Consider the following 22,548-nt stretch of genomic DNA (forward strand, 5'->3'; position numbering starts at 1 on the left):
ACATATTTACAGTTTACATATATATTTTTGCTCCCCATTTGGGGGTCACCTGACATCTGGGGCAAGAAAAAATGATTAAAATGGTGTTGGCTGCATGTTTTATACCACTGATAACCTGACATCATGGAAGAGGAGACAGCAACTGACACAGGACCCAAGACTTTGTTATTCAGGCCGACTGAGGGCAACCTGCCAGCAGATTACCCAAATGTAATGACTGCAACAGTGAATACACTCTAACATCTACATTTATGGTAAGTGTACACAACTGTACTTTCCTGACCCCCTTCCTCCATGGTAAAGCTGTAGCTGTAGTCTCCAAACTGTCTGACAATGACTTTTTAAATTATAATGCTGTAAAGAATTTTTTGCTAGAATCTTTTAAGCTAACACCTGAAGCTTATAGGAAAAAGTTTTGTGAGCATAGATGCAAGGCAGATGAAAGTGTGTGTGAATGTTTCTGAACTGACCACATTTTCATAGGTGGGTGAGTGGATGTCAGATCGCCACTTTTAAAGGTCTGGCAGACCTTTTGGTGAGGGAACAAGCCCTTAGCCCTTTGCCTGAGGACATGAAGATCTGGTTAGCTCCACTGTTGATGAGTTGGGGAAGGAGGGAGACGTATACCTAGCAAGCAGGGCATCACTGCATAGGAAAGGGACACCCAGTGCTGCTCATGAGTCTAAGGGAACCCGTAGTGGGCAGCCCGGACTACCCCAACAGAATCTGCCAGTAGCAGGAGAAGCCACTAGTCAGTCCAGGTACATGTCCAAGACCTAAGGTTAAATGTTTTGCATGCAACCAGTAGGGCCATGTATCATTTGTCCATGGAGGCAAGGTGGGGAACAAAAGGTCAGTGGGCCAGTAAGTGGGAATGACAAAATACCAACAGCAGGTTGTCTTGAGACAACAAGGGTACCGAACTACCACAAGAGGTTATATCCTATCGTATCATACTGAATGGCAAAGAGACCATTGCTAAGAGAGAGAGAGAGAGACCGCCTCTGACATAACCATTGTGAATCCTGCAATGGTTGCAGAGGAGCACTACTTGCCTAGGCAGTATACTCCAGTCAGAGCTTTAGGAGGGACCCCGTTCCAAATACCTTTGGCTAGGGTTCACTACTCCCCACAGTCAAGCTTGGAAAGTGGATGCCCTGTCCTTTACCTGCGAAAGCCTCTCGGTTTATTCCTTTCCCCTTCTGCCTCTCCTCTCGAAGGTTTTGCTAAAGATCAAATAGGACAAGCCAAGGACAATACTGATTGCACCAACTGGCCACGCCAGCATTGGTATCCCCTCTTGCGCAGTATGATACTGCTGGAGCCATGGCACCTACCTCAGACACCTTCCCTGCTGTCCCAGCAGGCGGGCCAGATTCTGCACCCTCAGCTTCAAACCCTGAACCTTGCAGCCTGGTTAATTCCTTGAGCTCTCCAATAGCATCCCTTAGTAAGCAGGTGCTAGATGTCATTCTGGAGTCAAGGAAGCCTAGTACTAGAAAATCTTATGCTGAAAAGTGGAAAAGATACTGTTCCTGGAGCCATACTCAGGGGATGGGCACAACGGTGTCAAGCTTACCTCATATTCTTCAGTACTTAACAGAAATGCTCCACAAGGGCCTATCCTTCTCAGTTAAAATTCATGCCTCTGCCATTTCAGCACATTATAATACTGAACCATCCCTCTTCTCTCACCCCCTGCTAAAGCAATTCCTCAGAGAGGCCAAAAATTTAAGACCCCCCCCCCCGGCGAGCCTCTATTCCAGCCTGGGACCTTAACTTTGTATTGGAAAAGCTCACTCTCCCTCCATTTGAACCAACTGCAACTGCAGAGTTGAAATTCCTTTCTTGGAAAACAGCCATCCTTCTAGCCATCACTTCAGCAAGAGGAGTGTCTGAATTACAGGCCCTCATGGCAGTGGAGCCCTTCATTATCTTTCATGCAGACAGGGTTTCCCTCAGGACCAATCCTTCCTTTATGCCCAAGGTGGTGTGTAGTGTGGCCCTAAATCAGTCCATTAATTTGCCTACCTTTTTCCCGAATCCACAAAACAAAGGTGAACAAATACTGCACTCTTTGGACGTGCACAGTCAACTTAGATTTTATTTGGACAGGACTAAGCCTCTCAGAAAATCTGAACAGCTGCTAGTTGGCTTTGCTGCAGGGGCAGAGGGGAGGGCCATTTCAGAGCAAACCATTTCTAAATGGATAGCCCATTGCATTAATTTCTGCTGTAAGCACCATGGAAAATCTACCCCACAGGGGATAAGATCACATTCCAGCAGGGCTGCATCTACCTCTACAGCCTTCCTCAGAGGCGTCCCTACCAGGGACATCCTAGAAGCTGCTACCTGGAGCTCTGTACATACCTTCACCAAGCATTACCACATGCCTATTTTTTCCAAATCCAGAACTGGTTTCACCACTGCAGTCTTGCAGGGCTTAATAGCTGCTCCTAATGCTCTCTAACTTCCTCCTCCCTTTCTTAGCTTTGGGCATCAACCCAAATGTAATGACTGCAACAGTGAAACACGAAGAACATAGTACAGTTGTGCACACTTACCATAAATGTAGATGTTCAAGTGTATTCACTGTTGCAGTCCTGGTTACCCTCCCTCCAGCTTCTCTTGACTCTACATTTCCTTCTTGTTTAGTGTATTTAAGCTTTCTGGTGTATTTGCTTTTTGATGGAGGTGTAACATAACATATAATTGATTCCCATTATGGGGGCAACTGACACCTGGAACAAGAAAAACTGATGTAGTGGCTTTGGCTGCATGTTTTATACCCCTGATGACCTGACGTCATGGAAGAAGAGACAGCATCCAATGCAGGAATCCAAGACTCTGGTATTCAGGCCGGCGGAGGGCTACCTGCAGGCAGATAACCCAAATGTAATGACTGCAACAGTGAATGCACTCGAACATCTGCATTTACGGTAAGTGTACACAACTGTACTTTCACAAAAATGCCCCAGCGACTTTCCAGACACTGGTAAATCATATCCTAGCAGGAGCAGGAGGGTTTGTCCTTGCTTGCCTAGATGATAATTGCCATCTACAGCCATTCCTGGCAAGAGCACCTTCAGCATGTCAGGGAGGTGCTGAGCAGACTACAGAGGGCAAGATTGACCATTAAGCCCAGCAAATGTCAGGTGGGTATGGCAGAGGTCTCCTACCTGGGACATAGAGTGGGGAGTTGTAAGATCAGGCCATAACCTGCCAAAGTGGAAGCCATTCAGGCATAACCCTCACCTGTTACCAAAAAACAGGTGAGGGCATTCCTAGGGACTGCAGGGTACTACAGAAAGTTTGTCCCCAGTTGTAGTGCCATAGCTGCTCCCCTCACAGACCTGATGGAAAAAGAGGCCAGATAAGGTAGTGTGGACCCCAGCATGTGAGCAGGTATTCCAGAAGCTTAAAGAAGCTTTGGAAGGGACCTCCTGTGTTAGCCAGTCCAAATCACAGCAAAGAATTTGTTGTGCTAGTGGATGCTTCGAACCATGGGATGGGGGCTGTACTTAGCCAGATTTCTTCAAAGGGAGAAGAGCACCCAGTGGTTTGTCAGTCGTAGGCTCCAACCCAGGGAGGAATGCTATGCAGCTGTAGAGAGGGAATGTCTAGTCATAGTGTGGGCACTGCAGAAATTTCAGCCTTTTCTGAATGGAAGGAAATTCACTGCAGTTATAGATCACAATCCCCTAATATGGTTACATCGAGCCAGCCAGCAAAATGCCAAGTTGCTAAGGTGGAGCCTAGGGCTGCAAGCATATGATATGTCAGTGCAGCACCGCAGGGGGATTAGCAATGCCAACGCAGATGGGCTCTCAAGACAGGGAATGGGGGTAAGGTATACCCAGACAGAACTAACCCTCTCAAGCAACGTTTCTCAAAGGTCACTTGAAAAACTAGCTTGACTTCTCCGGGGGGGGGGGGGGGGTTGTGAAGGCTGCCAGCCTAGTTAGATAGAATTTTGTAAATAATTCTCTGTCATTGTAAATATTGATATGATCCACAGGCTTGTTTTACAAATGTAAGTGTTATGTGCTAAGCTTCAAAAATGTAATCACAGTGCACCCTGCTGGAAGAAAGCTGATAAGTAAAGAGTTTTACAACTGTGTATGATTTCAAGCTCGAAGACGGGATGGCTGGGCTAGGAAATTCTTTCTATTGTCCTAAGACATAGATAGTTACTATGTTTCACGTGTAAAGTGACTTTTATTGATGTGGCTTCCTGGCAGGTGCAGATCAGAAAGAATATTAAAATTTTGGGTTCTGTGAGCCTGTGAAACTTCAGCAGAAGTGTCAAGAATGATGTAATCTGAACTGACTCAGCAGTAGTGTGTATTATCAAATTAAGGGCTATCTCAGAAAGTAAGAATGACATTTTGTAATTTGTGTCTGAACCTGAACACATCAACTCACCAGCACTTGCTTGCTCTGCAAGTAGAATTTAGAACAGTGATTTCTCGTAGAGATAGATATAAATATAGCGAGATTAGTCTAGCTGTTTTCTGTATTTATGTGAGACTATCCTACAATGTTGTTTTAAAGTATTTCATGGAATTCTGAACTCTCTAATGTCATTGTGTTAAGTTAATAAATACTGTCTTGTGTTTTTATTTATTATTAAATATTTTAAATCTTTTAACTGTGGCTGTTTTGTATAGATATAATTTAAGCTCTAAGAGTACTTACATGTATTTGGTGATACTGCCTAAGCCACTCCAATAGCCTTAGCCGTGGGTTACACTTAACTATTTGTATAACAGTAATATTACACAGTGGAATTGGACACCCTTTTGTAAGGGCCTTTGTAGTAGCTGATAAGAGTAGTTGGTAACAGTGTATTACTACCTTATAGCCTGGGCATAAGGGGGCATAGCTAGTGAACCTGTGCCAGCCTTCCCCAGGAGTGTATGTGCGTTTGTATATAAACCAACTCTCAAAGTGTGTCAGCTACTTGGGTAGGGACATGAAGCACTGGTTGGACAGAGAGGGTACTGGAGGTTTTGGCTTGACTACTCGGCTGAGATCTGAACCCTATAGCCATGCCAGTGGGGAGTCTTATTGGGGATCTGGAGAGAAAGGGAGAAATCAGCACCAGCCTGACTGTGATCTCTGTGTGCTCTTAAGGGAAATTGTACTTTACTGTGTGTGTACTTGTTATCCTCCCAACGTGGACGCCCCTCACTGGTGCTAGTGGTGAGGATTGAGGCTCCTTGATTACTGGGCCAGTGCACAGGCGTCACAGTAATATATGTAATTATTCTTACATTGTCTTTATTCTTAACATTGTGATTGTATTTACCTGAGATGTATTTGAAATGTTATTTTGTTCACAGGGTTCAGATGGCACCTTGACGGACTTCCTGAGTTTCTACACTCTTCCTTCAACAGTTATGCACCACCCTATTCATAAAAGCCTGAGAGCTGCCTATTCCTTTTATAATGTTCACACAATAACCCCTCTTTTGGATTTAATGAATGATGCACTAATCTTAGCTAAATTGGTAAGTCACATCCTTGTGTTCTTTTCCAAATTCTTTTCATACAGACTGCGAAGTTGCATTCATGGATGTTGTCCACAGTTTTAGATACTGGTATAAACTAGTTTATTGAAGGGTTATTGTGCAAATTTTTTCATTTTCATTGGTTACAGTAAGAACATAATGAATATTTACAGGCTACCTGAGGTCTGCATTTCTGTGCCTGGCACTACTTTATTATTCATTTTCTCAGCACTTTCAAAAGAAAGAACACTGTCTAGTTCAACTAAGTCTGAGCTCCTAGGTTATTGTCTTCTAGAACAGTCTTTATGATTTATCAACTTATTTTTCGTGCTTCATTGCTCAAAAAGTCTTCATGATTAATAAATGCTACATTTATTTTTGTTTTCATCCCATTTAAATTTGAAGCATTTGTTCTTAAAACAGAAAAAAATGAATTACAAAGCTTATGTTACAGACTTTACTGTCTGTGAAAGACATAATGGGCACAACAGCCAGTCTGACCATTGCTCTTTCTAAAATCATAAGAACACAGTAGAGCTTAGTCAGGGTCACACAAGGGTACTTTTTTGCTATTAGGAATTGGAATAGTGTGGATTTATTAAGAGGAAATCTTGCTTTTTGAATCTTGTGGCAGTCTTGCTTTTTGAATCTTGTGGCAGTCTTCATAGGCGTTTACTAGGCTAACGACCACAAGGACCATTTTAAGCCTAGCATGCATCCCAAATCTCTGACATGTTCTGATAACCTTGATAAGTGTAAGCAGGGGCTTGGGCTTGGGAGATGAGCCATTTACAGGTTCTGTGTGTCCATTAGAGAGAGAGATGCCGAACCAGGGATGAATTTCATGTTCCCCATCCCATTTTCAGGTTCCACTTGAATTGGGTTAGGGAGAAACTGTGCTTCACATGGATGGGGAGCCTGTTCCACAGATGGGGTAATCTCTGGGATACATACCCATCTGTCCAGCAGGTCCTATTTATATCACAGGCAAGGTTTAAGTCTTTATAATGGGTAATTCTGGTGCCGTTTGTTTTGCGCATATGCAGGAGGTCCATCAGAGTGGGGTCTGAGAATGCCATGTATGTCATGCATAGATGTCCCCTGAAAAGCCTGTAGGAGACAGAATACAGGGATAGAGCCTTGAGGTGGTCTTCTTAGGACATTTTACTTGAGCCTTGTATTTTTTTCATGAGGAACTTCTGTGGAAGATGTTCATCGTGCATACAGCTGCAGTCATAACAGATGGGTTCTCCAGCCGTCAGGCGGGTCCTCGGTCGGCCGAATTCCAAAGTCTAGGTCCGGCATCGGTTGTCGTCGCTTCTTCCCTGACGTCAGTGCGACAGGGGTATAAAAGAACCAGCCGACGCCATTTTCTTCAGTCTTTCTTGCCGCGCGGTGCCTGAAGCAGAAGCAGTTCACAAGTGCCGGTCGGCCAGCTCCTGAGATTACGAATATTTCTCAACCGAAGACTTCTATAAAGTTAAGTGCCCCGTTGGGGAAACTTTTCTTGCCTCAGACCGATGTCAGACAAAGTTAATAATTGCATTTCATGTGGGAACAAATACCGCATAAGGATTTCCATTCCCTCTGTATACCTTGCTTAGGCCCAGAGCACGACGTCTCGGCCTGTCGTTTTTGTGCTACATTCAACAGACGCACTATTAAGCATCGGGCGGAGTTTGCCCAACACTATTTTGGCAAAAAGTTTAATTACAACATGTCTTCGGATACTCCGACTCCAATTTTGAGTAAACGACGTAAAGATAAGGACCGACATACGAGGTCCGCGACTTCTACCGACACCACGTTAAAGCCAACTACATGTGCTCCAGTTCTCAGCGAGGCGCCTACGCAGCCCCTGACTACCGATGACACTTCATCAGCGGTATCTTCTGTGCCCGAGGTCGCAGGCTCTTCGGCCCACACCCCGACTGCAGATACTGAAGTCACTCTTGGCGGGGAAACTCAGAGTTCAGACAGGCCTGCCTCCTCTCAAGGTGTCTTCAGGCCGCCTTCTTTTTCCATTAAGGCTTACACTAAATCTAAAGCAGCCATGCATTCTAAAAGACAAGCTCCACAGGGCCCCTCTCAAGGCCCCATGCCTAAAAAGCAGATGCTCAAAATGGCTGAGGATTTGATTACTCTTATCAGGGGTTCTCAACCCCCCTCGGACAAAAGGCCCAGAGTGGAAGAAGAATATCTTTCCTCGGACCAGGCCTCCATTACTTCAGAGCATTCTGAGGACCAGGAACATTCTTACTCCCCTTTCGAAGATTCTGATGCAGAGGAGTCCATTCCCTCTGTCTCCCCCCTTGAGGATTACTCTTTTGGGGAAACCTTGCATACCTTGAGGGAACACTTCCACTGGAAAGGCCAAGAGTACTCAGACTCCAAGAAAAGGCTCAGGGATTTCCTCTTGCTCCCTCAGCACAGGCCTCTGGCTATACCTCCTGTCTTAGACATACTAGATGATGTGTATTCAGAGGCCAGCCTTAACCCAGATTCTTTACCTCCAGCTCCAGTCAAGCCTGACAGGTATTACCGGGTTCCTAATTCACACCAATTCCTATACAAAAGCCATGCAGCTGACCCAGAAACTATTTCACAGAGTCCCAAGGGAATTAAGGCCTCCACTGCCAAAAATCCATTACCTTCAGAGAAAGATTCCAGAGCTTTAGAAAGGTGGGGGAAAAAGGTATACACCTCGGCCACTTTAACCATGAGGGCATTAAATTGTCAGTTCCATATGTTAAAGTATCAACAATTTTTGTTATCTCAGTTGAAAAGCAAAATGTCACAACCTGAACAACCAGACTTGGAAGGAGTTGCAGGATTTGTTGCATAGTGCAGAGCAAGTGGGTAAACATACCTTGCAATGTGGTTTTGATGCTTTAGAGGCCTCTTGTAGAGCTGCTGTTACAGGATCAGTCATACGTAGACATGATTGGCTCAAAGAGCAAACCTTACCAGATCATGTCAAAGCTAAATTACTAGATGCACCTCTTCAAAAAGATGTATTGTTTGGTGTTAAAGCTGAGGAGGTATTAAAGAAAATGGAGGAAAAGGCAAAATCAATGCAAACAGTGAAAGATTTCCTACAGGTAAAACTGCCACGTTTCAGTAGAAATTGGCCTTCAAAAAATTGGTCCTTTCCATCCACGGACAGACCTCAAAGAGGTAGGTACAGGTGCCCGAGAGGTAGAGGGCAACTTCAAGGATCATTTAGAGGCAGACAATGGCAGACACCTACACCAAGAGGGGGTGAGGATAGTTCACAGCCATTCAGAAAGCAGACTCAGTGACTTTCCCCTTTGCATGCCAAGCAAGGCTCAAATGGCAGCACCTTTAGGTGGAAAACTGGCATTATTTTCGAAAAATTGGCATATTGTCACAAAAGACAAATGGATCCTGGAAATAATAGACAGAGGCTACAGATTCCACTTTCACACCCTTCCAAAAATGAGAGGCATGCCAAACCTGCCACACAATCAAAGGGCAGAGGCACAAAAATAAATTTCAGATCTCATGGACATGAAAGCTATTCAAGAGGTACCTGCACAAGAACAGGGTCAAGGTTTTTATTCCAGACTATTCCTGGTACCAAGGAAGGGCAAAGATTGGAGACCTATTTTGGACCTATCCATCCTAAACGCATATTTACTCGTACCAAAGTTCAAGATGCTCACATTACAGCAGCTTCTTCCCATGCTGGGCAAGGAGTCTTGGCTGGTGACATTGGACCTCAAGGAGGCATACCTGCACGTCCCAATCAGACAAGATTGCAGAAGATACCTCAGATTTCTTGCAGGTTCATCCCATTTTCAATTCTCTGCATTGCCCTTTGGCTTATCTACTGCGCCAAGAGTGTTCACGAAATGCCTGGCATCAGTAATTACCTTCTGCAGACTTCAAGGGATACAAATATACCCATATCTGGACGACTGCCTGATCCAAGCGGACAGAAAACACACTCTTCTGAAACGCCTGGCGTTTTTAATAATGTTGTTGAAATCTCTGGGATACACAGTCAACAAAAAGAAGTCAAGACTAATACCCTCTCAAACAATAATTTTCCTGGGTGCCAGCTTGGATACAAACACCCAGATGGCCTACCTCACGCCAGAGAAACAAGGGCAATTAACTCAATACTTAAGAAAAGTGGCAACCTTCACCAGGCTGACTGCAAGGAAAATCCTGCAGGCTCTGGGATTCATGGCATCTTGCATCCTACTAATCCCATGTGCAAAGCTGCATATGAGGAAACTTCAGTGGTACCTAAAAAACTTATGGTATCAACACAGCCACAGTTTGGAAGCAATCATACCACTGATTCCATGTCTTCAAAAGGAATTTCTGTGGTGGGCTCGAGCATGCCAAAGAAACATAGGTCTCCCATTCTGCAAGCCTCAAGCAAATCAAGTCATCACAACAGATGCCTCGGACTACGCCTGGGGGGGCGCACATGACAGATCGGTGCATTCAGGGAAAATGGTCACAAAAAGAGAAGCACCTACACATCAATCAAAAGGAAATGCTAGCAGTAATAAATGCTATTATGGCTTTCAAAGACCTACTGCATCCAGGGCAGCTATTGATAAGAACAGACAACACCACAGTGATGTGATACATAAACAAACAGGGAGGAACTCATACCCCCTGTGCAGACTAGCCATGTCCCTTTGGAACACGGCTCTGGAATTGCAAATCCAACTTCAAGCACAATTCCTGCCAGGAAAGGAAAACACACTGGCAGACAACCTGAGCAGAAATATGACAGATCCACACGAATGGAAGTTGCATCCTCAAGTTTTTACAATGATAATTCAAGCATGGGGAAGGACAGACATAGATCTTTTTGCCACCCACATAAATTACCAGTTGACAAAATTTTGCTCAAGGACCTTTCATCCACAGGCCTGGAAAGTGGACGCACTCTCTTTCAGTTGGACAACAATGACGGTTTATGCCTTTCCTCCTCTTCCACTGCTGGCCAAAGTTCTATTAAAAGCCAGAGCATACAGACCAAAGATGATTCTCATTGCTCCGGACTGGCCAAGACAACACTGGTACCCACTCCTGAGGAGCCTGACGCATTCCCCACCATGGATCCTGCCTCTAATGCCTCTTCTACTGACTCAGCACAACTTCAAAACTCTTCACAGTCAGCTGAAAACACTCAATCTAGCCGCATGGAGGACTCCTTAAATTCACAGCAGACCCTACTCTCCAAGGAGGTGCAGGATGTCATTTTGGAGGCCAGAAGGCCTTCTACTAGAAAAGCCTACTCCGCAAAATGGAAACTGTTTTGTGTCTGGAATCAGAAAAAGGGTCAGAATCCTGGAATACTGAATTTACCTCAAATACTACAGTACCTAGCCGAGCTGCTAAGCAGTGGACTTTCATTCTCCTCCATCAAAATCCATGCCTCAGCCATTTCTCCAGAGTACAACACTGATCCTCCTTTATTCTCTCACCCTCTCTTAAGACAGTTCCTCAGAGGGGCTAAGAATCTAAGACCCCCAAGGAAGCAACCAGTACCGGCTTGGGACCTCAATTTAATTCTAGAAAAACTAACCCTGCCTCCTTTTGAGCCAGCTGCTTCAACAGATCTGCAATATTTGTCATGGAAAACAGCATTCCTTCTAGCTATCACCTCAGCACGCAGGGTTTTGGAAATACAAGCCCTCATGGCTGTGCAGCCTTTCATCATTTTCCATCAGGACAGAGTTTCCTTATGAACCAATCCTTCATTTATGCCAAAGGTAGTATCCAGGGTAGCCTTGAATCAGGCTATCCACTTACCTATGTTTTACCCTAATCCACAAAACAAATGGGAGAGGTTACTACATTCCTTGGACATTCACAGACAGCTCCGTTATTATTTGGACAGAACAAAGCCTTTCAGAAAATCAGAGCAACTCTTTGTGCTCTATGCTACAGGTGCTCAAGGGAAGCCTATTTCCAAACAGACAATCTCAAAATGGATAGCCCACTGCATACGCTTTTGTTACTCTTTTCATGGTAAATCTGTACCTACAGGCATCAGATCTCACTCCACAAGGGCCACAGCTACCTCTGCAGCTTTCCTCAGGGGGGTTCCTACCAAAGATAATTTGGAAGCAGCCACTTGGAGTTCTGTACATACTTTTTCCAAGCACTATCACCTACCGTTATACTCCAAATCTAGAGCGGGCTTTGCCACTGCAGTCTTGCAGGGCATCCTGGCTCCACCTAGTTCCACTTAGTGCCTACCACTCCTTTATTAGCTTTGGGATTCTACCCATCTGTTATGACTGCAGCTGTATGCACGATGAACATAGTACACTTTTGTACCTGCCATAAATGTAGATGTTCGAGTGCTAATACAGCTGCAGTCCAGGTTTCCCTCCCTCCTTCCCCTCTTGGGACAGGCCTTATGGCTAACACCTCCTCATACAACCTCATTGGGGTATTCTTTTATGGTGTATTTGCTTGCAACTACTGTTTTTTGATTATATTGCATTTGCTTTACTACATAAATTTATGTTTTGCCTTCCTTCTGGGGGCACTTGACATCTGGGGCAAGAAAAACTGAAGAAAATGGCGTCGGCTGGTTCTTTTTTACCCCTGTCGCACTGACGTCAGGGAAGAATGACGACAACCAACGCCGGACCTAGACTTTGGAATTCGGCCGACCGAGGACCCATCTGACGGCAGGAGAACCCATCTGTTATGACTGCAGCTGTATTAGAACTCGAACATCTACACTTATGGTAGGTACAAAACTGTACTTTACAATTGTTGGATATGCCTGGTTAGGTATATACCAAATGGGAAATTGTACTCTGTGATAGGTCTGATGAATGCAGAATACAGTGGAACATTGACTTCCTTGGACTTGCTTCTGACTGCCCCCAAACCATATTTGTTTATAACTTGTGCAACGTAGAATGATTTCCTTACAACTGTAGGACATTCTGGTCAAAAGCCAGATTACTGTCTGTGTGTGTCCCTAAGTCCCTGGCTCCTGGGTCAACTCTAAGGTGTGGGATGACATCCCAAAGGATACTGTTACACATTTCTTGGCATTTAGTTTTAGTCCATGGCTCAGACACCAGTTGTTTGTGTGTCTCCAACCCCTCCTGGAGAACATTTGTGTCAGTGTGGGATTCAGTGACCACTCTGAATTTGCAGTCATCTCCAAATTTAGTCACCCTAAGACCGTTGTCATTGTCCTTGACTTCAGAGAAGTAAATGCCAAAAAGGAGTGGTCCAAGGACTGATCCCTGAGGGATTCTACTTGTGACTGACCTGTTTGTAGAGGTGGACTCCCCAGTTCTAACTTCCTGGGTCCTGTCTGTGAACCAGTTGGCTATCCACCAGGTGCCATAAGAGTTTGTAACTAATCTCTTGAGTTGGTCAACAATGCCCGAGTGGGGTATTGTCAAATGCTTTGGCCAGGTCAAGGTAGACAATGTGAACCATTTTGTCCTCATCCATTGTTTTGGTAACCTTCTCAAAGAAGTCCACCAGGCTGAGTAGGCATGATCTGCCCTTGAGGTTTACTGTATCACTGTTGAATGGGTAGCAGCAGCACTTGATGGAGGACTGACCATACTGTTTATCTTGATATGTTAAGTGATTTGACTTTTTCCTATGTGGGAGATTAAGTACTAAGTCCTGTGCCATAACCAATTCATTAGGCAAACTGTGGTTAATCATTACGGCACAATAGGTTGGGTTGATGGATTAACTGTCAAGAGGATGTTCTTCGTGTTTCACTGTTGCAGTCATTACATTTGGGTTATCCTGCTGGCAGGTTGCCCTCAGTTGACCTGAATTCCAAAGTCTTGGGTCCTGCGTCGGTTACTGTCGCCTCTTCCCTGACGTCAGGTTGTCAGGGGTATAAAAGAAGAAGAAGAAGAAGAAGATTGATCTGAAGAAGCGTGCAAGCAGCACGCGAAAGCGCTTATCCCTGTTTGTTCTATTCTTGGAATAAAGGAATTTCGTTGATGAAGGTGGTCTCGTGGTGTATCCTGCTTAGTTATTTTTGTGAAGTTGTCAGGGGTATAAAAGATGCAGCCGATGCCATTTTATTCAGTCTTTCTTGCCGCGCGGTGCCCGAAGCAGAAGCAGTTCACAAGTGCCGGTCGGCCGAATCCTGAGATTTTCGTGTTCGAGTTTCAGATCCGAAGTTTTCATTAAAAGCTAAGTACCCCGTTGGGGAAACTTTTTTCTTGCTCCAGACTGATGTCAGAAAAAGTTAATAATTGTATTTCTTGTGGGCAGCAAATACCTCATAAGGACTTTCATTCTTACTTTATTCCTTGCCTAGGCCCTGACCACGACGTTGCTAGTTGTCGGTTTTGTGCTAGATTTAACCAACGCACTATTAAGCGTCGGTACGACTTTGCATTAAGCTATTTTGGACAAAGATTTAATTAAACAATGTCGTCGGATAGCCATCCGACTACTGGAGTTCACAAAAAACGCAAAGAAAAAGACAGGCAACCTAGGTCCAAAACCGACGATGAAGCTTCTCCTAAGCTAGTCACTGGTTCTCAGTGAGGCACTTTCGCAGCCCCTGACGCCCGCTACTTTAGAGTCGCAGGCCGCTACCGACTCCCACGTGGAGTCGGCCAGGCCGCTGGAAACTCAAGGTATTGGAGCCTCGGAGATTATTCCCTCAGATGGGTCCGGAGCCACTGAGCAGGCATCGGCTTCTGAGGGTGTATTCAGACCTAAACAGTTGTATATTAAACCGATTTCAAAGGCAAAGACTAAAATACCTTTAAAGGCAAAGAAACAAGTTCACCAGCCTCAAGGACAGGCCTCCATGCCCAAAAAACAGATGCTCAAAATGGCCGAAGACTTAATTACCTTGATCAGGGGTTCCCATACCCCTCCTGATAAGAGGCCTAGGCAAGAGACAAACTGTGAATCTTCAGATCAGGTTTCCATTTCTTCAGATTCCTCTTCTGATCAGGAATATTCTCTTCCCCCCTATGAGGATTCTGATGCTGAAGAATCAATTCCTTCAGCTTCTCCTCCTGAGGGCTACTCTTTTGGGGAAACCTTGCATACCATGAGGGAGCACTTCCACTGGGAGAGCCAAGATCTTTCAGAATCTCAGGAAAGGCTCAGAGACTTCCTTTTACTACCTCAACACAGGCCTCTAGCTATTCCACCTGTGTTGGACATTGTAGATGATGTGTTCTTGGAGTCTAGTCAGACCCCTGACTCTTTACCTCCAGCTCCTGTTAAGCCGGACAGGTACTAGAGGGTCCCTGACTCTTCAAAAACCCTACTGCAGACCCAGAAACTATTTCTCAGGGTCCAAAAGGGGTCAAGGCTTCTACTGCAAAAAACCTACTCTGACAGGGATTCCAGGGCACTGGATAGATGGGGAAAAAAAAATTACACATCTACTACTTTGGCTATAAGGGCCTTAAACTGCCAGTTTCATATGCTCAAATATCAGCAATATGTCATGACACTGCTTAAACAGAAAATGATGGCAAATTCTGAATGTGCAGAAAACAAAGAAATGCAGGATTTATTGCATGCAGCTGAACAAGTTGGAAAGCATACTTTGCGATGTGGGTTTGATTCTCTGGAGGCCTCCTGCAGGGCCGCTGTTACGGGCTCTGTCATTAGGAGGCATGCTTGGTTAAAGGAACAAAATCTGCCTGACCATGTTAAAGAAAAATTATTAGATGCTCCTTTACAACATGATACCTTGTTTGGTGTTAAGGCAGAAGATGTGTTAAAGAAAATGGAGGCCAAAGCTAAATCTATGCAAGCGGTCAAGGATTTCTTACAGGTACAGCCACCTAGATTTAGCAGACACTGACCTACAAAGAATTGGCCCTTTCCAGTCTCAGACAGACCTCAAAGGGGCAGATCCAGACGCCCTAGAGGCAGATCACAGACGCAAGGATCCTACAGGTCTAAGCAGTGGAGTGCTTCTACCTCCAAAGGTGAAGAAGACAAATCAAAATCATACAGGAAACAGTCCCAATGACTTCCCCCTGCCTGCACCAAGCACTTATCTTTTGGCAACACCCTTAGGGGGAAAACTAGCACTTTTTTTCTCAAGACTGGCACATTATAACCTAGGACAAATGGGTTCTAGACATAGTGTCACAAGGATACAAGTTTCATTTCCATACCCTGCCAAGGGCAAACGGTTGGCCAGACCTGCCAAAAAATCAATGGGCAGAGGCTCAAAAACAAGTCGTAGCTCTCATGGACATGAGGGCTATTCAACAAGTGCCACAGCAAGAGCAGGGACAAGGATTTTACTCAAGACTGTTCTTGGTACCCAGAAAGGACAAAGCATGGAGACCAATACTGGACCTATCTATTCTAAACACTTTCCTGGATCTATCAAAATTCAAGATGTTGACCTTACAGTAGCTTCTGCCCATACTGGGCAGCAAGGCTTGGCTCGTGACTTTAGACGTAAAAGAGGCATACCTACATGTACCAATCAGACAGTCATGTAGAAGATACCTCAGATTCAAGGCTGGTTCAAAGCATTACCAATTCTCTGCACTGCCTTTTGGCTTATCTACTGCACCCAGGGTCTTCACAAAGTGCCTGGCACCAGTAATTGCTTACTGCAGACAAAGAGGAATACAGATATATCCTTACTTGGATGACTGCCTCATACAAGCAGAGAACAAGGACGTTCTACTACAGCATCTGATGTTTGTGATAAGACTTGTAACATGCCTAGGGTAGACAGTCAACAAAAAGAAATCAAAACTAGTACCCTCTCAAGAGATAATATTCCTGGGTGCAAGCTTAAATACAACTGCCCAGATGGCTTATCTCACTCCAGACAAATAAAGGCAACTGACTACCTATTTCAAGGAAATGGCAACAAATGCCCAGTTATTTGCAAGAAAAATTCTGCAGGCTTTGGGCTTCATGGCATCCTGCATCTTACCAATTCCATATGCAAGACTGCATATGAGGAAATTTCAGTGGTACCTAAAAAGTGTCTGGACACAACATTGCCACAGTCTGGAAGCAATGATTACTCTAATTCCCTGCCTGCAACAGGAGTTTCGATGGTGGGCAAAGGCTTGTCACCAAAACAAGGGACAGCCATTCTCACTACCCCCAGCCAGGCACAGCCTAACGAAGGATGCATCAGATTATGCCTGGGGGGCACACATGGCAGAAAGAGGCATTCAGGGCACCTGGTCCACCAAAAGCATCTACATATCAATCAAAAAGAGATGCTAGCTGTTCAAAATGCTCTGACAGCCTTCAAGGACCTACTTCATCCAGGACAACTACTGAGAGAGAACACCACGGTCATGTGGTACATAAACAAGCAGGGGGGCACTCATTCGTATCCCCTGTGCAGACTAGCCATGGCTTTATGGGACACAGCATTGATTTACCAAGTTCATCTGCAGGCACAATTCCTGCCAGGAAAAGAAAATACTCTGGCAGACGAACTAAGCAGAAACCTCATGGATCCCCACGAGTGGCACCTGGATCCACAAGTCTTCAGCTTTATAACAAAGAAATGGGGACGCCCGGACATAGACCTATTTGCCTCCCCTCAAAACAATCAACTAAAAAGATTCTGCACAAGGACTTATCACAGACAAGCTTGGAAAGTGGACGGCTTATCTTTCAACTGGACAAACCTATCAGTATATGCCTTTCCTCCACTGCCTCTCCTCCCCAAGGTACTCCTAAAGGTCAGGCAGGAGAAACCAAACATGATTCTGATTGCCCCAGACTGGCCACGCCAGTACTGGTGTCCGATCTTAAGGAACTTGTCCCAATGCCCAGCCTGGACCTTACCTCAAAATACCTCATCTACTGTCCCAGCAAAACAATCAAATTCTGCACAGCCAACTCAGGACCCTAAACCTGGCAGCATGGCGGATAATGTAGCCATACAAACCACACCTCTCAATAAAGCCATGATGGATGTCATTTTAGAAGCCAGATGGCCTAGTACTAGAAAATCCTATGCTGAGAAATGGAAGAGATTTTGTGCTTGGAACCAAGTTCAAGGAACTAATACAGCTGTCCCAAATATTCCTCAGATTTTGCAATACTTAACTGAGATGCTGGACAAAGGCCCAATCCATGCCTCTGCCATTTCGACTCATTAAAATACAGAGCCACCACTCTTTTCTCATCCTTTATTAAGGTAATACCTCAGAGGAGCCAAAAACTTAAGGCCTCCAAGGAGAACGTCAGTACCTGCATGGGACCTCAATTATGTCTTGGCAAAACTCACCTTAACTCCTTTTGAGCCAGCTGCTACTGCGGATATAAAGTTCTTATCTTGGAAAACAGCTCTGCTCCTAGCAATAACTTCTGCAAGACGAGTTTCAGAGCTACAGGCTCTCATGGCTGTGGAACCCTTTATCATTTTTTTATCCAGACAGGGTCTCTCTGAGAACAAACCCTACATTTATGCCTGAGGTGGTATCCAGTGTAGCCCTTAACCAAACAATTAATTTGCCAACTTTTTATCCAAATCCACAGAACAAGGGGGAGAAAATTCTGCATTCTTTGGACGTGCACAGACAACTTAGATTCTACTTAAACAAAACTAAAGTTTTCAGAAAGACAGAACAGTTACTAGTGGCATATGCCACAGCATCACAAGGAAAGGCCATCTCCAAGCAGACTATTTCAAAGTGGATAGGTCACTGCATTCATTTCTGCTACTCACAGCATGGCAAACCAGTGCCTAAGGGCATTAGGCCACATTCAACCAGAGCTGCAGCCACTTCTGCAGCCTTTCTCAGGGGAGTACCAACCAAAGACATTTTAGAGGCTGCTACTTGGAGTTCAGTGCATGCCTTTACAAAACATTCCAATCTGCCTCTTTACTCTAAATCCAGGGCAGGCTTTGCCACTGCAGTTCTGCAGGGCCTCATAGCCGCTCCTAATGCTGTTTAGCTCCAGCCCCCCAACCATAGCTTTGGGACTCAACCCAAATGTAATGACTGCAACAGTGAAATACGAAGAACATAGTACAGTTATGTACACTTACCATAAATGTAGATGTTCGAGTGTATTCACTGTTGCAGTCCAGGTTACCCACCTGCCATCCCCCTTATTTTTGCTGGAACTTATCTTTACTTCTCTAATCTGTACAACCTAGGTGGTGTATTTGCTTATAGATGAAGGTAAAGCTTATTGTGGTGCATGTATGTTTTGTTTACATAATTTTAGCCTACCCTTTTGGGAGCACCTGACATCTGGGGCAAGAAAAACAGAATAAAATGGCGTTGGCTGCATCTTTTATACCCTTGACGACCTGATGTCAGGGAAGAGGCGACAGGAACTGATGCAGGACCCAAGACTTTGGAATTCAGGCCGACTGAGGGCAACCTGCCAGCAGGATAACCCAAATGTAATGACTGCAACAGTGAATACAGTAGAACATCTACATTTATGGTAAGTGTACACAACTGTACTTTGTACTACATGGGATTCTATCCCTTTGGACTGTCCTCTGATATAAACATGGGAAAAGTGCTCTGGATACCTGTATATGCTAATTATTGCAAATCTAGTAACATAATTACTTTAATAAAAGATGCCAAAGTTGTCCAAGGTGGGCCTACAAAAAATACATGCCTGCTTCGACAGTAGTAACCTTTCTATTGATGTAAGTAAATCATAAGTCTTGGCAAAAGGACATAAATTCTTATTACAGATTAAATGGTCATATCTTAAAAAAGATGACAACGCCATTTAAAGGTGTAGAGAGAGTGATGCACAGCAATTTAAAATTTGACAAGTGTTTATCCACAATCAGAAAAACATTCTCCTACCTGTCTGATTCTAAAGTACACATCTAGACACAGGGTGATGCACTACTACCTTTCGCAGTGCTTTCAGTTTTGATCTGGGTGCCTTCTTTGAAGAGGTCTGTGTGTTCTCTCACTGTCTGTGTGTGTTTTGCCACATGTGCTCCAGTTTCCTTCCACATCCCAAAGGCAACAATAGGTGAATTAGCATTCCTCCATTGACTATAGTATATGCATACTGGAATGGGCTGGTACCTGACTCAGAATCATTTCTTCTGTCTTATGCCTTTGAGTGTCGATAGGGTCTGGCTCGTCTGTAACCCTGAATTGGATTAAGGGGATAAATGGACAGGTCCAAGGAACCTTTTCAGCCATGGATGAAACTGTAAAACTGATGCTACTTCAGTTTCTTAGCAGTTAAGGTGTCTGCCCCAGGGTTTGATATTTGGCAGATTGCTGTCTGCTGTTTATCTTAATGACATGACCAGCCACTGTGGAGGTTCCAGGCTAATTTGATATGCTGATGTCTACTGTCACCCCAGATGTTCTTCATCTCACATTGCTGCAGTCCTTACTTATGGGTAGTCCGCTGTCCTTGGTCGGCCCGAATACCAAAGTATTAGGCTGACGTCGGTCATGGGCGCTCAGATCTGACATCAGAGTGTCAGGGTATAAAAGCGCATGACTGACGTCATATCCTCAGTCTTTTTTGCCGCATGGTCCGATGCAGAAGCAGCGTTGCAAGTGCCGTTCGGCGTTCTGAAATTTTTCAATTGAGTTTCAGACCGATACCAAGTTGGGCTAAGTACCCGTTGGGGAATATTTTGTTTTTCTTGCCTCAGTTATTTACGGATGTCAGAAAAAGTGAATAATTGTATTTCTTGTGGGAAACAGATACCGCATAGGGATTACCACTCACTTTGCATTCCTTGTTTGGGACGAGCACGGCGTAGTGGTGTCGGTTTTGTGCTAGGTTCAATAAGCGCACTATAAAACGGAGGTTAGATTGCGGTAGGTTAGTCTTTGGCAAGCGGTGTAATTATAATATGCCGTCGGATCCTCCGACGCCCGCTTCCACGAAGAAGCGCAAAGACAAATCTGTGAAGCCTAGGCAGGATGATTCGTCCGTTTCGGACGCCGGTCCATTAGAAGCTACAGGGGAGCAGGTGGATCCGGCTGAAGTTTCTGTTGAGACTCAGGGGGAAACTTTGATTTTACAAGAGGTGGCTTGACAGGACTCAGGTCAGGCTGAAGGGGCCTCACAGGTTACTATTCTCCCTACTGTGCCTAGGGTGGTTAGGCCTTCTGCTACTATTTCTAAGGCTCCTTCTAAGGGCAGGTCTGTTTTGCCTTCCTCTGGTGTCAGTCCTGGTTCCTCAGGGTCAGTGCCTAAAAAGCACATGCTTAAAATGGCAGAAGATTTGATTTCTTTAATTAGAGGTTCTATGCCCCCTCCTGATAAGAGGCCCAGGGTAGAGCTAGAGTTGGAAAGTTTGGAGCAGGCCTCAGATGATTCAGAGTCTTCTGTGGAAGACATTCAAGATTTTCCTCCTTATTCGGATTCTGATGCAGAGGATTCCACTCCTTCTGCTTCTCCTCCTGAGGATTTTTCTTTTTTAGAAACTTTACATTCCATGAGGGAGCATTTTAAGTGGGAAGGACAGGATTTTTCTGATTCTCAGAAAAGGCTTAGGGAATTTTTGTTTTTACCACAGCATAGACCCTTAGCTATACCTCCAGTTTTGGATGTTGTTCAAGATGTTTTCTCGGAGGCTTCCCTTAATCCAGATTCTGTGCCTCCTGCGCCAGTCAAACCAGACAGGTATTACAGGGTGCCTGAGGCTCATAAATATCTGTATAAAAGTCCTAGGGCAGACCCAGAAACTATTAGTCAGGGGCCTAAGGGTGTTAGAGCTTCTGTTGTAAAAAATCCGGTTCCTCTAGATAAGGAAGCTAGAGCTTTGGATAGATGGGGTAAGAAGGTGTATACCTCTTCTGCGTTAGCAATGAGGGTTTTAAATTGCCAGTTTCATATGTTGAAATATCAGAATTTCCTCCTTTCTCAGCTAAAATCTAAAGTGGATGCTTTAGCAGAGGGTATTGTGTAAAGAACTGCAGGATTTGGTACATGTCTCTGAACAGGTGGGCAAGCATTCTTTACAGTGTGGCTTTGATGCCTTACAGGCTTCTTCTAGGGCGGCTGCCACTGGTTCAGTTATTCGAAGGCACGCCTGGCTTAAGGATCAGAATTTGTCTGAGCATGTTAAGACTAGAATTCTGGATGCCCCTTTACAGTCTGAAGTTTTGTTTGGTCCTCCTGTAGAGTCTGTATTAAAGAAAATGGAGGACAAGGCTAAGTCTATGCAGACTGTTAAAGATTTTTTGCAGGTGCAACCTCCGAAGTTTAGTAGAAATTGGCCTACTAAAGGATGGACGTACCCTTCTTCTGATTCTCAGTCTAGGGGCAGATCTAGACGTGGTAGGGGCAGATCTCAGAGTTCCTTCAGACCTAGAACATGGAGTTCGCCTGCACAGTCTGCAGGTGAGGGCAGGGGCCAGTCCTTTCGTAAACAGGCCCAATGACCTGCATTTTCAGCTGCCAGATTCCTCTTGCCTGGCAGCTCCTTTGGGAGGAAAGTTAGCACTTTTCAAGCAAAACTGGCTTTTAGTCACCCAGGACAAATGGGTATTGGACATTATAAACCGAGGCTACAAGTTTTATTTCCATACCTTGCCTCCTTTCAAAGGCATGCCAGATGTTCCTCCTCGGCAAAGGTTAGAGGCTCACAAACAGATTTCTTTACTTCTTCATATGGGAGCTATATAGCCAGTTCCTCTGTCAGAAGTGGGCCTAGGATTTTATTCTCGCCTGTTTCTAGTTCCAAAGAAAGGGAACACCTGGAGACCGATTTTGGATTTATCTATCCTCAACACTTATCTGGACATTCCAAAGTTCAAGATGCTGACGTTACAACAGCTTTTACCTCTGTTGGGAAAAGACCACTGGATGGTAACTCTGGATCTCAAAGAGGCTTATCTTCATGTTCCTATCAGGCCCAGTTGCAGGAGGTACCTGCGTTTTCGAGCTGGAAATTTACATTATCAGTTCTCTGCATTGCCCTTTGGCTTATCTACTGCGCCCAGAGTGTTCACAAAGGTTCTGGCTCCAGTGATAGCCTTTTTTCAGGTTAAGAGGAATACAGATTTATCCTTATTTGGACGATTGCCTGATTATTGCTCATGAACTTCTTCAT

The 22,548-nt window shown here is 44.7% G+C and overlaps 1 protein-coding gene across 5 annotated transcripts in view; it reads left to right on the plus strand.

Annotated features, from left to right (window-relative positions):
• NMT2 (N-myristoyltransferase 2) overlaps window positions 1-22,548 on the plus strand; it is a 1,198,504-nt gene that overhangs the window by 1,160,668 nt on the left and 15,288 nt on the right. For all 5 annotated transcript variants that reach the window (XM_044067506.1, XM_044067507.1, XM_044067510.1 and 2 more), the window contains one exon: window positions 5,346-5,513. In XM_044067506.1, coding sequence (XP_043923441.1) covers window positions 5,346-5,513 — 168 coding nt within the window. The remainder of the gene's footprint in view (window positions 1-5,345; window positions 5,514-22,548) is intronic.

This window comes from Protopterus annectens, chromosome 3.part1 (assembly GCF_019279795.1).
Source record: "Protopterus annectens isolate FY-2018-M chromosome 3.part1, PAN1.0, whole genome shotgun sequence".
NCBI lineage: Eukaryota > Metazoa > Chordata > Ceratodontiformes > Protopteridae > Protopterus > Protopterus annectens.